The sequence below is a fragment of the Rhincodon typus genome, chromosome 14, assembly GCF_021869965.1.
Source record: "Rhincodon typus isolate 14 chromosome 14, sRhiTyp1.1, whole genome shotgun sequence".
Lineage (NCBI taxonomy): Eukaryota > Metazoa > Chordata > Chondrichthyes > Orectolobiformes > Rhincodontidae > Rhincodon > Rhincodon typus.
The window spans coordinates 35,195,222-35,212,017 of NC_063345.1; the positions used below are offsets into that span (position 1 = coordinate 35,195,222).

At 38.7% G+C, this 16,796-nt stretch overlaps 1 protein-coding gene across 3 annotated transcripts in view; it reads right to left on the bottom strand.

The window, feature by feature from the left end:
• Positions 1–533: 533 nt before the first annotated feature.
• med12 (mediator complex subunit 12) overlaps positions 534–16,796 on the bottom strand; it is a 194,248-nt gene continuing 177,985 nt past the window's right edge. For all 3 annotated transcript variants that reach the window (XM_020530169.2, XM_048605066.1, XM_048605065.1), the window contains 4 exons: positions 12,111–12,249; positions 6,977–7,159; positions 6,295–6,376; positions 534–2,613 (listed from right to left, as the gene is read on the bottom strand). In XM_020530169.2, the coding sequence (XP_020385758.1) occupies positions 2,576–2,613; positions 6,295–6,376; positions 6,977–7,159; positions 12,111–12,249 (442 nt within the window). In that variant the 3' untranslated portion in view covers positions 534–2,575. The remainder of the gene's footprint in view (positions 2,614–6,294; positions 6,377–6,976; positions 7,160–12,110; positions 12,250–16,796) is intronic.

Genomic DNA, 16,796 nt, shown 5'->3' on the forward strand with positions numbered 1-16,796 from the left:
ACAGAAAACCCACAGTGCAGAGTCCATTCAGCCCATTGAGTCTGCACTGACCCTCCAAAGAGCATCACATCCAGACCCAGCCCCTCAACTCCGCATCAACCCATAGCTAATCCATCCATTCTGCACATCTGTGGGAGGAAACCAGAACACCCAGAGAAAATCCTGCAGACATGGGAGAACTTTCAAAGTCCACAAAGTCATCCAAGACTGAATGCAGAACCCAAGTCTCTGACATGGAGAGGCAGCAGTGCTAAACACTATGCGCCCATGTCCATTTAACAGGGCTTCAGTAAGTGAAAAGCAAAAACTATTCATTATGATAGGAAAGTTTTCATGCTCAAAGAATATATTCAAACGATTTACAATTATGAATTTATGAAATACATGTAAAATGTCATGAAAAAGAACTGAGACCCAGGTCTGCGGATTCACTTTGTCATCTCAATCATGTTGACCACGGTTTGTGTTTTATACATACACTATCTTGAATTTTATCTTTACATTAGAATATTCTTAAAGAAAAAAGAAATCAATTACCAAAAAATGTACATAATTTTTAATATGTGGGCACAGTTTTACAAACCAAGACACAGTATTCTTTCTATACAGTGTGATATTCTTTTATCTGTCAGGCTGACTGTACTACATCTTTGTGGGAAAGAAAGTTATTATACATTACTTAGTAACCTATTCCATGAATTTTTTCATAAACAGGTATTTGGGAGAGTTTCCTGCCACCTTCCCCTCTCTCTATTCCCACCCACGTAGATTTATGCAATTTCAGTAGTTTACTTCCATGATGCTTAAGATATCTGTTAAAGCATTATGTGCTCTGCACTTTGTGCTTCTTCTTGTACCCGCAACTTTCTAAAACAAATTTGTGTGGAAAAAATACCTTTGGAATGAGCCAAAGTTCATGCAAAGTTGAAGATTTGCATCAAATGGAAACTATAATCCGTAACTTTTCTAAAAAATATCAAGAAAAATCAGTGGGTGGACAAACTTCAAACTGCCTTGGAGGCTGAAATTTAGAAATGCACTGGGGTGATGAATATGAATTTTCAGAAGTCGTGATGCCAACACCTGAAGTTTCTCAATTTAATCCCATCATCGAGTGAATTTTGGTAGCTCCACACTTGGACAATAATACAATTGTTGATTCTCTACTAATAAATTTTGTTCTCAACCAGGCAAGTTGTGTTAGGGAATGATAGGAGCCAATAAATGAACTACAAAAGCATTCTTGAAGAATGCAGTAACATCAACAGTACTTCATAGACTACTTCATCTCTATTACAAAGGTCTTACTTTCATTGGGCACTCTGAATTCATGCAGATCATTGAACGTGGCAAACATATGCAATAAACTATCATGTTTACTGTCCTTATAACGGTTAGAAGACTGAGAGATGCTGTTTTACCCCCTCAAATTAACCAAAGAAACAAATACAAGCGTACAGTTGAAAAAGATGCAGTGGCAACGGAAGTTTATTCTTCATCCATTACGGTCTTTCTGAACCATCATTTTCTCCCCAGTGTACATACAAACTTTACAGCTTAGTTCTTAATCTAGAATGTGTTAAAATGAGAAGTGATGACCTATCTGAAAACCATTTTGCATTTTATTTCTGCAAAACAGGTTGGAATATTTATTTTTAAACTTTATAAAATTGTTCCTTTTATTAATATGCCAAGGCACATATTCTGGCTTCTGATCATTATCTAACAACCCATCCTGGAAGCTGCACTCATAGATTACCTATGATGGTGCATGTGGTTAAGCAGCCTATGTATAGGTTCACATATGAAAAATGGTCATGTGGAGAACTACCAAACTGATGGTCCCATTGAGTCATACCACAACAGGTCAGTGATTTCCAAGCATAAGAGAAAAATGGTCAGTAATTCCTTGTGTTCTTTTGTTTAAAGAGCATCAATATGAAACATTAATGAAAACAAGCAAAAATAAATGTTCATAGAGTGCTTTCTATGTATACATATACACAAATGTATAAATTTATTTATATATATATATAAAAATATATATATGTTAAAAAAAACAGCGCTGGTGTAGCTGCTGGGAGAGTCAGTCTCAATAACAAGATGATCTCCTGTGAATCTCTATCATTGGCAATAACTAGCAGGCCTGCAAGGTTTACAAATTGTGCTGGATCGCTCTTGAGGTGCAAGATCTATGACAACACTTGTCAATTAAATGCACATCAGCTGAAGTACTGTTGTTGAGCACAGATGTCCAATGGTTCAGCCTTTCTGGTCTCCTCACTGAAGAGGACAGGATGGGATGGAATAGAGGAGGAGGATTGGAAAAATATACCAGCATCTCTCAGCTTTTTAATGCTGAAAAACAATTTTTCTAATCATGAATATACATGCATTGAGAGCAACCCGTTAAGTACATGAGGATGTGGTCAATTAAGAAGCCAATTCCATAGGAAAGTCAGTCTCTGTGTCCAATGCTACAGCTTGAGTCACAACAGTGACATTCCTTTGGAGAACAGTAGACAAAATCTGGCACAGGCCAAGAGGTGAACAATTATTTCAGGAGATTCCAGCATTAATAGTATGGGTTTGCATTCTTCTGTGGTTGTGAATCTGTTGAATTAAAATAACAAGAGACAGTGGGTACCATTCAAAAAAAGCCAATTAACTCTAGATGTAGTTTGACTAGATTCAACATCAAAAGGAGACAAGCATTGCCCCAAAAAACTTATGCATAGTTATTGACGTCATTTATTCAATCAATTTGGTCTCACTTCTAGAGGTAAACTGTACTCACTAGCCTCGAACCCGCTGTCAAAGGAACATATTGCATTGATTATAAAGGCAAAATATTGTAAATTCTGGAAGTCTGAAATATGAATATAAATGTTGCAAATGGTTAGCAGGTCAGTGTGTATCACAACATTTATTACTGCTCCCTTAAGTGAGAGGTTGGTGTCTGGGAACAGTTTCATATTTCATTTAATTTATAAGGGCAGGCAGTGAAGGAAGAAAATGTGCACACAAAGAGACAGCTTGGGATTATTTCATGTATCCATCAATACTGGTTACAGAAGGACAGCAAACAGTGACAAGATACCTCTAGTTTCTCAAAAGCTACAATTTGTGATGAGGAGAAGACTTGAGCTCACAAAGAAAGCAGTAATGGGAATGAAGCTCACAAAAAAAAATTACAAGTGGTTTTGTTACAGGAATTCCTTCTGAATAGGGTTAAAGAGCTTGGAAGAAATCAATCTTAAAGGTGTGACAGAGACTTAGAATCATACAGCATGGAAACAAGCCCTTTGGCCCAACTTTTCTCTCTTAATCATTCATGAGATGAGGGCATTGCTGACCAGGCAGCATTTATTACCCATCCCTAATTGCCCAGAGGGCAGTTGAGAGTCAATCACATTGCTATGGGTCTAGAATCACATGCAGGCCAGACCAGGTAAGGATGACAGATTTCCTTCCCTAAAGGACATTAATAAACCAGATGGGTTTTTCCAACAACCAACAATGGGTTTATGGTCATCATTATTTTACTGAATTCCACCATCGCTGTGGTGGGATTCGAACCCGGGTCCCCAGAACTTTATCTGGGTCTTCGGATTAACAGTCCAACGATAACGCCACTAGGCCATTGCCTTCCCCAGGTGCCATGCCGACCAGGTTTCCCAAACTGAACTAGTCCCATTTGCCTGCGCTTGGTCCATATCCCTCTAAACCTTTCCTATCCACATACCTGTCCAAATGTCTTTTAAATGTTGAAATTGTACTCGTCTCTACTGCTTACTCTGGCAGCTCGTTCGATAATATGCACAATCTCTGTGTGAAAATGGTGCCCTTCAGGCCCTTTTCAAACCTTTCTTCTTGCACCTTAAACCTATCCCCTCTAATTTTGGACTCTCCTACCTTGATGGATTAACTAATTGAACCATGTAAACAGCTCATCCAATTCTCTAAATATGTATAGTTCAAGGGTATTCACAGGGTGTTTCTGCATTGTAATATCTGCAACCACAAGGTTGGTAAACTTACCTGTTCTAACATCTCACTCAAAAATGAAGTTCAAGAAACAGCGATGGTAAGAACTGCCGATGCTGGAGTCAGAGACAACACAGTGTGGAGCTGGAGGAACACAGCAGGCCAGGCAGCATCAGAGGAGTAGGAAAGTTAACATTTCAGGTCAGGACCCCTGCCTGGCCTGCTGTGTTCCTCCAGCTCCACACTGTTATCTCTTAAAAAATAGCTGTGTCTCTTACGTAATTTTATAAAACTTGAACACTGAATTTAAACTGAGAAAAATGTAGGCTTCACTGAATTAAAATATTGAATGAAATAACAAATATGCAAATAATTCTCAGTTTATATGGCTAAGTGCTAATGACATAAAGGCCTCACTATTAAGCTGTCGTGAGATCTGCACAAACTCAATGTTCTAACTACACTGCGTGGAAAAGCAACTGCAACTTCATTGGAATATATTGTGCATTATTCAGTACTAAAATTTAATGCATTTTCCTAAACTTCTGCAGGCCGCGGACTTCCACAAGCCACTTGAGAAGGTCCTTTGTAAGAGATTGTTAAGCTGAAGTACCATAAACTGCAGGGCTATGGACCAGATGCAGGAAAGTGGGATGAAGCTGTGAGGCTCATTTTATTGGCTGTATCAGGCATGATGGGCCAAATGGCCTTTTGCTGTGTGGTAAACTTTCTATGACTGCATTTTCAAAAAGTGAATTCTGTATGATTCTAAATTGGAAACTCATGGATTTGGAAGCAAATTATTGATCGATCGACCGATGAAATTGGCTGAGCAGCATAGCAGGGAATATTGGCAAATATTTTTAATTGGCAGCATGTTACTAATGCCAATACTTTATTTTGGGGCTTCAACTATTCTCTGTATTTATTAACTTAACTAACAGAGCTATAAGAGACAACAAGGTGCAGGGCTGGATGAACACAGCAGGCCAAGCAGCAGCATAGGAGCAGAAAGGCTGACATTTCGGGCCTAGACCCTTCATCAGAAAAAAGGATGAAGGGTCTAGGACCGAAACGTCAGCCTTTCTGCTCCTATGATGCTGCTTGGCCTGCTGTGTTCATCCAGCCCTGCACCTTGTTGTCTCGGATTCTCCAGCATCTGCAGTTCCTACTATCTCCAACAGAGCTATAAGCCAGGTATCCAAAGTTGGTATTATTATCAAAATAAGCAGCATTCCACGTGGTGTAGATGGAACATACAGTTCAAAGAGGTGTTGATAGATGAAGTGAACGGGCAAAAATGTGACAAATGGATTTTAATAAAGCCAAATGTATGGCTACCCAATTTGGATTCAAAACTGAAAACAAAAGGAGACTTTTTAAAATTGCAAAAGATAAAAATTAAAGGTCTGATGGGATTTGGAGATCCAGGTTCATAATGTGATGGCCTCCCGATATTATCACTGGACTGTTAATCCAGAGACCCAGATAATGCCCTGGGGACCCAAGCTCGAATCCCGTTATGGCAGATGGTGGAATTTGAATTCAATAAATACCTGGAATTAACAGTCTAATAATGATTGTAAATCAACTGTCGATTATCAGAAAAACACATTTGGTTCACTAATGTCCTTTAATGAAAGAAACTGCAATCCTTACCTGGTCTGGCCTACGTGCGACTCCAGATCCACAACAAAGAGGCTGACTCTTAACTGCCCTCTGGGCAATTTGGAATGGGTAATTAATGCTGGCCTTGCCAACAACACCCTCATCCCATGAATGAATTTTTAAAAATCATCAAGATATTAGGAACGGCACAGAATATAATCATAAAGGCTAATAAAAGTCTGCCTTTCTAAACAGAGGGCTAAATTACCAAGAGTTAGAAGTCATGCTTCAGCTATACAAAGCCTGTTTAAACCACACCTACAGTTTCATGTCTCACACTTTAGAAAATATATGCTGGCCTGGAGGTAATGCATTATCTTCCCCAAACGACAACTGATTTCCAATCAACTTAATTTTTAATCTGATATTAATAGGTTAACTAAAAGTATCAAGGGTAATGTGGCAAGGACAAGTATAATAAGCTAGGTCACAGATCAGCCATGACTTCAATGAATGGTATTAAAAGGCTCGAAGGACTAAAAGACCTAGTCCTCATTCTGTGTTTCAATTTGAGGAAAGGTGGGAATACCACTGAGGAACTGAACAGGGATTTTGGATCACAGTATATGATACTGTTAGGCTTTATTTATTCCCCATCATGATGAGCATATTTAAACAACTGGAAGTAATTAAACTTACTTGAAAGCTGCTGTTGCAACTGCCTAACCAGTGCAGCTGTCTGTTGTTGCTGTTGTGTCTGCTGCATTCCTTGTCGCTGGAACTTAAAAATGAAAAACAAAACATGCCAATTTTCTCAGTGTCTTATTTTTGGAATAAGATGAATAAATCTAGGACTTGCTGCTAATCTCAACCTCATACTTGTTTTCTAAAAAATAGATATATAACCAAAAATACAAATTCTTCCACACAAATGATTGCAGTTCAGGTCCATTAATAAAATAGTAACTCTTCATATGAGTCACAGAAATGCCAACAGGCTTTTTCATCATAGGAACATGACATGTCAAAAGCACATACACATTTTCCAACATGAGTCAAAAGTGACCAGGAGCAGGAACCCTAGTGGATAATTGGTCATTTTAGCTAACAGCAATAGAAGCACGGACTAGGGTTGTAGCCAAGATCAGCAAAATCAGCATGGGCAAGGTTTGAACCAGCAAAGATCTCAGTTTTGCTTGTAATCAGAAACATATGCCTTTGGAAGAGGGGAAAAAAGATGAATTCATTAAAAGAAGTTTCTTGGCCATTACTTTGTTTAGTAACTCAATTTGAGCAATAAATTAAAGCACTGATAGTACTGCACTTTCTTCTGAAATTCGAGTGCACTTTACGTTGCCTACGCATTGTAGTCAAGGCTTACCATGGACTGCTGAGGTGGGATGGCCTGCATCCCCAGTGTCTGTGTTTGGGGTTGAGCCTGTTGTTGTTGCTGTTGCTGTTGCTGCTGAGCCTGTTGTTGTTGCTGTTGCTGAACTTGTTGTTGCTGTTGCTGCTGAACTTGTTGTTGTTGCTGTTGCTGTTGCTGCTGCTGTACCTGCTGCTGCTGCATACAAAACAAGAATTTTCATTGTGGTGAGAACATGTTGAACATTGTAAGAAAAGCTTACCCTGGCACTCTTTGCTAATAAATACCAATATTCTGTAGGATAAAGGTGGGAAGTGAAGAAGACATCTAATCTAGAATGATCTGATTTTAACCTGTAATTCAAAATTATTAATTCTGAGAAATCAAAAACTTTTTTTTTTAAAAAAGAAGTGAAGTCAAAGAACTGGCAGCGAGAATTATCAAAGTAGTCACAAAAGGGGGAGACATTGGCATAGTGGCAATGTCATTGGACTGGTAATCCAGAAACCCAGGCTAACATTCTGTGGATCCAGGCTTGAATTCCACTTTAGCAGAGGAAATTTGAATTCAATAAAATATGGAATTTAAAATAAAGCTAACCTAGCGGTGATCATGTAGCTGTTGCCAATAGTAAGAAAACCTCTCTGGTTCACTGATGTCCTTTAGGGAAAGAACTCCACCATCCCTCCCCAGTTTGGCCTACATGTGACTCCAGACTCACTGCAATGCTCTATGGGCAATAAATGCTGGCCCAACCAAACACACTCATATTCCACGAATGAATATAAAAATAATTCACTGAATAGACAATGTTAGCAAAAGCCTGTGACTAACAAACGTATACCCACAATGTCTCAAATGGGCATTTCAACAGTAAAAACACTAATCAAAGGAGCAGTGAGGCCAAATAGGGATAAAATTGGAGATTTACCGGTGGAGGCAGAAGCCCAGGCTGAGGCACTGAGTGACTACTTTGTATCAGTACTTACTAAAGCAATAGTAAGTGAGGGGGTGCCATGATATTGGATGAGATAAGCAGAGATTCTGGAAAGGCCAGCAATATTTGTAATACATAAACCACATGGTCCAATCAGAATACCATCAAAATTTAGTGAAGGAAATAAAGTTGGAAACCACAGAGGTATTGGCCTCAAATGTCCAAACATTCCGAAATATGAAGAGAGAATATACATTCAAGTGTAGGAATTTTGTCGTGTGTAACTCACCAAATGTTAAGTTTGTCCACCGTCTACAATGACTAAATGAAGCAAGTGTTCGAATACTATACACGTGCCTCAAAAGAGCAGACAAGAGGTGGGCTCACAAAAAGAGAGCACTAACAGGGGCAGGGAGGAAATCATAGACAGGCAGTACCACCTTAATAAGTGAGAGTAAGGAGGACTTAGAGATAGATGTAGCAAATAAAACTGCAGGTGATGGGGTAGCCAGAAACTAACAGGAGCACTTAAAAAAGTCAGAGTAAGGAAGATCCTGAGATGGACAACACCATCTAAAAAGAGTGGGCATGGGGAACATCCAGATTCAGACAGCTGAACATAAAACAGTTGGCGAGAGGACGACCTGGGGCAAGTAGAATCATCTGAAACAGCAGGAGATAGGGGATCCAGAGACAGACAGCAGCATCTAAAAGAGAGGACGGCCAAGAGATAGAGAGTGGCACGTAAAAAAATAGGTGTGACAAGAGATGGACAGCACCATCTATCCAGACCAACCATGTTCTGAACAGAGTGCACCACAGGAAAACAAACTGTTGTAAGATTGACAGTAAGGTGAGAAGATGGATGAGTGCACTGATCACAGCATTATGATTCAAAAAGCAAAGTTAGTGTGCATTAATAGGTATGTAGAGACAGTAAGGACTATATAGTCAGAGAGACAGACATGGTTCTCTCTAGTCAACAGTATGAATCCAGAGGCTGTGTTGTCTGCTTGGTGCAGGGGTCGAGGCCACCTGCTCCTGGCTGCAGAGGAATTTGTAATAGTAGGAGAATCCAGTGTTCATGGTTGACACAGATGCCAACACAGACAGCGCTGGGAAAATGGCTCTACTTAGAGTGTAAGTGGCTAGGGACTAAATTAAAGCACAGAACATCAAAGGTATGGATGAATAAGGTTAAAGATTTAAATGTGTGACTCAAAGGTTTATGTGGGAGAAATAGTTTATTTACAGGCACTGGCATCAAAACTGGCGAATGATATCATTTTGAAAATCTTCACATGAACTGTGCTGATCTGTACAGGGAGTCTTAAACTAAATAACAGGAGTGAGGAATCAAATGTGGGAAGTTGTAATAAGTTAGACGGTAAGGCAAAAAAACAAAGTATTTTTAAGGAAATTGATAATCTGAGTGGGGCAAGAAGGGACAAAGCATACAAAGTCAAGGCGGCATCAGCGGATAAGGCTAGAAAATAATAAAAGACAGAATTAAAGATACTCTACCTGAACACGCACAGCATTTGCAGACAGTAGATGAACTGACAGCACAAAGGGGAGGAAATTGATATGATCTAATTACCGTCATGGCAATGGGCTGCCAAGTTAAAATTGCTGGGAACTGAATGTTCAAAGATATTCACATTTAGGAAAGATTAACAAAAAACAGAAAGGAGGCTTGGTAGCGCTGTTAATAAAGGATGAGATCAGCATAAAAGTATATGAGATAGAAATATCAAGATGTAGAATCAGTTTGGGTAGAGCTAAGAAACAGCCAGGAGCAATGAACATGTGTGAAAATGGTTTACAAGTCACCAAACAGTACTGGTACTGAATGGCAAGGTATAAATCAGGCAATTATAAATGCATGCAAAAGGATAATACCATTATCACAAAGGACTTTAAAATTTGTTAAACCCAATAAGCATTAATGTCACAGAGGATGAATTCCTGGAATGTACACAACATGCTTTTCCAGAACAGTTATGTTGAGAAAGAAGCTAGAAAGTGGGCTATTTTAGATCTAGTATTGTACAATGTGAAAAGGCTAACTGATCTTGTTGTAACGGGGTCTTAAAAGGCTGACCTAAAATATGATGAAGTTTTACATTCAGTTTGAAAACAGTGTAATTTAATCCAAAACTGAGGTCTTAAACCTGAACAGACAAAACTGGGCAGGTAGGAGGGACAAATTAGCTGTGGTAGATTGGAAACTATGTTAACACATATGTGGGTAGATGGTCAGTGGCTAGCCTTGATGTGCACAGAAGTTAGCCTTATCCCCAATAACCTTTGATTTCTTGTCTAACAAGAATCTATCTAGCTCTGTTTACAAATATTCAGAACATTAAAATATTTTACCTCCATCACCTTTCTGAGACAGAGTTCCAAACCCTCTGAGATCAAAGGATACGGGGATAATGCAGAAAAATGGGATTGAGGTAAAGGATCAGCCATGGTCTTGCTGAATGATGTAGGAGCCAAGGCGCTAAAAGTCTCACTTCTGCTCTTATTTCCTTCATTGCCTGAATGAATACAGCTTCAGCACACTTAAGATCCTGAATCACTATTCAAAACAAAGTTGCCCACCTAAGTAGTCTTTCCCATCACACGGTGACAGCATCGACAAGTTGCACTGCAGGAATCTTCCAAACCTCCTGTGGCTGTACATTCCAAACCCTCAATCGCTACCATAAGAAGAATAAGGGTAGTAGTTGCATTAGAACACCAGCATCAGCTGCAATTTCCCCTCAAGGAGCCTAACATTGATTTATATTGCCACTACTTCACTGTCACTAGAACATAATCCATGTAATCCCTCACTTACAGCACTGTAGCTGTACCTACACATCATGGACTACAATAGTAACCAACATGGCGAATCACCTTGAGGACAATAAACAATAACATTGCTCACATTGCAAAAAGAAAACAAAAAGCTAGTTTTTGTGTGAGTGGCAAGGAAGCTTTTAGAAACAATAATCCAAAAGAAAATTAACCTCACTTGAACAAGAAAGGAGTAATCAACAAGTTGGCAATAAACGACTTGGCATTAAATTGCTAAGAGGAAACCTCACTAATGTGATTGAATTTTTGATGAGATAATATAATGCATGGATGAGGGCAGTGCAGTTCAAGACATTGTCTTTCAAAGCATTTAATGAAGTACCTTTTACTAAGCTTGTTAAGCAAGATGCAAGTTCAAAAGAATAATACATACAACAGTGAAATGTATACAGCGTGTTTTATTGGTAGATAGGAGTTCAATGTATTTTTTCAGACTGGAGGGCTATACACGAACTCACTGCCAATAATGAAGCAGACACCATGAATGACTTCAGAAGGGAAACAGGTGAACATTTCAGGGACATAAATTTGCAATTCTACAATGGGATAATGGGGCTGAAAGTATGTGTCTGTGTAGACTCAATGGATTGACTGGCCTCTTTCACAGAATCATAGAATCCCTACAGTACGGAAGCAGGCCATTCAACCCATCGAGTCCACACCGACCCTCCAAAGAGCATCCCACCCAGATCCAACCCCAACCCTATCTGTGCATTTCCCACCCTAGACATTATGGGCAATTTAGCATAGCCAATGCAACTAACCTACACATCTTTGGACTGTGAGAGGAAACCCACGCAAACACGGGGAGAACGTGCAAACTCCACACAGACAGTCGCCCGAGGCTGGAATCGAACCTGGGCTCCTGGTGCTGTAAGGCAGTGGTGTTAACCACTGTTCCACCGTGCTGCTCTGAACATCATCTGGGTCTCTGCATTAACAGTCCAGCGATAATACCATCAGGCTACTTCTGTGTCATAATAACCAAGACAGTATTCCTTCACATATTTGGACCAATGTTATTTTTTGATTAACTAACCACTCCAATTCATCAGCAACACTGACCTTACATCCATTTGACTACCTAGTTTCATAATTATATTTTACCTTTGGTCGCCTAAGGAAATGTTCAACTGGACCAACTATTTGACAATCTCCCAGTGGTGCAATCCTTTTCAATAATCACTTGGTGGGTCATCAAATCAATTTTCTTGAATGCTGTTTTAATATTTGTTTTAGCAATAATCTCAAATCTTATTGATCCCTACATTTAGTATTAGAATCAGGATGGTATTTTGAGGCTTTAACTGTTGAATTAGTGAATAAAATATTTTAATGCAAAATTACCCTCAGGAGCTGTTGCTGACGTAGGTACTGCTGCTCCTGATCCAGTTGATTAGTCCTCAAAGTTGAATGAACACTTTGTGGGGTCATATGACTAATTCCTGTCATCATTGATGTCTGTTGCATGGGTTGGTGGGTTAGCCTGGACAAAAAAAGACATCCTCAAATGTTAATTTACATTTATACAACACCGTTAACATAGGAAGGTTCTATAGAGACCTGGCATTGCTGGGAACTGAACATTCAATCAAACTTTAGGAAGGACAGGCAAAACATAACAGGAGGGAGATGGCATTGCTAGTGAAATCTGAAATCAGTGCAAAAGTGTAAATGCATATTAGTACAGGACATCCAGATGCGGAATCAGTTGGTTGGAGCCAAGAAGCACAAAGGTGGAAAATATTAGTGGGTGCTTTCTATCAAACTCCAAATGGCTCTTGTACAATAGTAGTATTTCTACCACTGAGTCAGAAGGTTTGCGATCAAGTCCCATCTGTTGTAAAGGAGTGTCATAATAAACCGGAAATTAAAGATGCATGGAACAAGATGTGACAATAATCATGGGTGATTTTAGTCCATATAAAGACTGGGCAAACCATATTAACAGTAGTACTGTGACACTGGAGTGTGCATTAGATGGATTTTTAGACCAGTACATTGAGGAACAAATTCAGGGTTAAAGAATCAACTAGGCTGGGTTTTGTACTACAAGAAGGGGTTAATTAATAATTTTATTATGGGAAGTCTTTTTTTCCCAAAAAGGTGACCATGAAATGATAGAATTCTTCATTGGGATAGGAAGTAGTTTATTTCCAAAACGACAGTCATAAATCTAAACAAAGAAAGGTACAAGGGGGATGTTGGCCACAACAGACTGGATAACTTCATTAAAAGGCATGACAGTGGATAGACAATGGTTAACATTTAAAGAACAAATGAATGCATTGCAGCAGTTATATATTCCTTTTAGATGAAAGAACATAACAGGAAAAGTAGCCCAATCATGGTTAACAGAAGAAATTAAGGATAGTATTAGGTTCAAAGAGAAATCAAATAAAGTTGCTAGAATAAGCAGCAGGTCTAAGGACTGAGAACAGTTTAGAATTTGGTAAAGAAGAATAATGAGGGGCAAAAGACAGTATGACAGCAAACTTGCAAGGAATGTAAAAGTGGACTGTAAGAGCTTCTAAAAGGAAAGAAAAACAAAAAGATTAGTGGAGACAGAGGTAGGCTCCCGAGAGTCTGAAACAGGAGAATTGATAATGGAGGACAAGGAAACGGCAGAGCAACTAAACAACCACTTTTGTTCAATCTTCACAGAAAATGACTTGAAAAGTATTCCAGAAATGTTGGGAAGTAAATGTCTTTTGGAAAGGACAAAGTGAAAGAAATTAATATTAGCAAAAAGGTAGTGGTGGAAAATTAATGGGTCTGAAAGCTGTTAAATCTCCAGGGCCTGATAATCTATATCTCAGCTTTGAAAATAGTGGATGAGTTAGTTGTCAACTTCCAAAATTCTGGAACTTTCCCAGCAGATTTGAGGTTGGCAAATGTAACCCCTCAGTTTATAAAGATAAGGAGAGAGAAAACTAGGAATAACAGCCAGTTAGACGAACATCAGAAGGAGGGAAATGCTGGAGTCTATTAGAAAGCACGTGACAACAAGATGTTTTTCCTGGCTAGATGGTCCAAAACGAAGGGATACATGGTAAGCCATTTCAGACTCAGATACAGAGAAATTTCTTCTCTCAAGCGTACTGAATTCTCCATCAAAAAAGGCTGTGGAGGCAAAGTCATTGACTATATTTAAAGAATAAAGTGAGGAAAGGGAGTCAGAACAGCAGAGGCTGGGGATTGGCGGTGAATAGGGCATTGTCAAGAGAGCTGGTTGTCGGCACAGTCGAAATGAGAGTGGGAAATACAGTCAGAAGTGGGGGAGAGAAGGAGCTTGGGGGGGGCTACAGTGACTGTAAGCGTACAAGGGGGCAGTGACGGTGGAGTCAGGCAAAGAGGCAGCAGCTTGGGGTTGTGGGGGCTAAATTAGGGGTGTAGAGGAGGGCTACTGGGAAAAGGGTAGTTTATACTGCAAGATGAGGTGAGAGGGACTGGACAATGGGGCAAAAGAGATTACAAAGTATTTGGGAAAGCAAGTAAAATAAGAAAAGATAAATAATGGATGTGAGGTTTCTGAGAAATATTGAAGGGTGCCTATAGGAAATCTGCTGTTAGTAAGAGGGTTCAAGAGATGGTTGGCATTGATTTCAAGGTATGGGATAAAGTAAAAAGCATTTTTATTTTAAATTTGTAGATTTGCAATCAATCAGATTTTGTCAGTCAATTATAACATAGTAAAGGTAAGAAAAATGTTGTGGTTGTGATGATGGAAAAGTCAACAGGGACAGACTTGGACCACCAGCAGAATTTCTCAAGGATAACTGAGGGGGTGTTTGCTAATGAGGAGTTCAGAAATGACTTTGCAAATATGAACCTTGCAGAATTGACAAAATAATTTATAGACTTTTGGCATATCAGCCAAACCGCAAGTTATCGATTGCACTTAATGTGGCCTGTACATGCTAAGAATTAGTTGCACGTGAAGGGTGGATATCATCTATATCATTTAAGTTTTTGGTAGGAATCCTAAAGTTCCATTAGTAATACGTGATCAGCCCCCAACTTGGGAAAGGGTGACAATTAGTTCAACTTTTTGGAGCATTTGAATGCATTGCATGCAGGATGAAAGGCTTTCTTTAAATCCAAAACCTCAAGGAATTCCACAAGTCTCAAGATATAAGGAAAGGACATCAATAAACTACTTTCAAACTGGGAGACATAGTTTATTATAGGAGAGGGGCTTAAAGAATGGAAAAGCCCAGGAAGATTATCTGTAAAGATGGAAAAATAATAATTGTACAGCATGCAAACGAAACTGTTCGGGTGCACTCGTCAACATTGCTTGGTATGGATCATAAATTTGCAGATTTTGAAAGATTTATAGAAAATCGTGAGTCGTCGGGTACCTATCGCACCAAAATGTTGGTATGAGGATCAACCTGCCAAAATTGACAGTTTGTCTGAAGATGAACAGATCAGTTCTGATAGTTAATATGAGGCTAATAGTTGCGAAGGACAAAAGTGGGTACCATTGTCAAATATTTAACAGAAGAAACTACTTAATGGAGAAATGCAACTATTATAAGTACAGCTGACAAAGCCACTGGAAAATATAAATGCTAGATAAATGTATGAGGGGCGGGATGTTAGGCCACAGATTGGGAATATCAAGTACGAAGACAGAAGACAAGAGAACAGTGTAAGCTCAAATAAACAATCTGGGAATGAACATGTCTCTTGAAAGAAGGATTAAGAAATCTAATTGGACAGATGAATTGGCTAAACACCCAAAAAAGGCCAGATGCCAACTTTGAAGTATTAGAGTTGAATACGACTGTGAAAAATCCCAAGGTGGAATATATTATTTAGATGAACAAAACATTAAAAAAAAAAGTAAAAATGGAGCATCATGTTGTGAAATTTCCATCACTGGGACATGCCAAGAACATGGAACTTGCTTTTTAGTGATGCTTCCTATGCAAATCTGCACTGGTCTCTTGAGTTCTGGAAGGTTTATAATTTTTCTTGTTGGAAAAGGAGGTAAATGCTTCCCTTTAGCTTGGGGAAGAAAAAAGGTCAGAAAAGTAGTAAGAAGTACCTTAGAGATGGAGGCTCTTGCTCTTTGTCAGGTAGATATGACACTTTTAGAAAAAAAAAATTGGAAGAATTCTAAAAATAGATTCAGCAGCATGACAATTAGAGTGCTTCACCAATAATAAGTCACTATACGATAGAATACACACAACCAAATGTGTGAATGTCAAAAAGAGAGGATCAATATTGCAGTCTTGGAAACAAATGGTGAAGCATCGAGACATCTTAAATTGAAATAAATGATTACTAGTAGTCAGTTATCTGATTGTTTTACAAAGTCAGCAGCGAGTTCTAAGAAATTGTTGGACACCCGTGAAAAGGTTGCTTAGAACTAAGGTGCAAAGGAGGAAGAAAATATAATCTGTTGTAATTGTGTATTGTTTTTAAACTACATGATTCATTTGAAAAAGGATCTGTTATCATCTAATATGATCTGAATGAATATTTGAGAACTAATGGAATGAGGGAAATGATGATGGCTATATTAATTAAGAATTCATTAGGTTTGAATTGATTATAGTAATGAGGAGCAGGTCAACAGTAGGATCAGTTTTATGGACTGTGGCTAACTTAACTAAACCTCACCCATAGAAGTGTGAACTTGAATTCTGCTTAAATAATTATCTTTTGGAGTACAATAGAGACTGCAAAGGGGAAGGGGTAAGAGGGACTGCAAAGAAGGGAGTGCAGTTTTAATTTTTTTTCAACAAAGGAATATTGTATTGTACAAACAGCATTACTGTAAGGAATACTACCAATTGGATAGTTTAACACTGAGCAGTTTTCTTCCATAAAAACTTAACATTTGTTTTCACATTTCAAAGCAGCTGTAAATGTGCCTTACTTGAAGTGCAATGACTGTTAGAGATAGACACACAACCATTTAGCTGTGACTTCAATTCATTGAAAACATTTTTATGGTGATGGCTATTTTTCTTTAGTAGTGTTTGCCTGTGATTTTTTAAAAAAAATTGCTGTTAA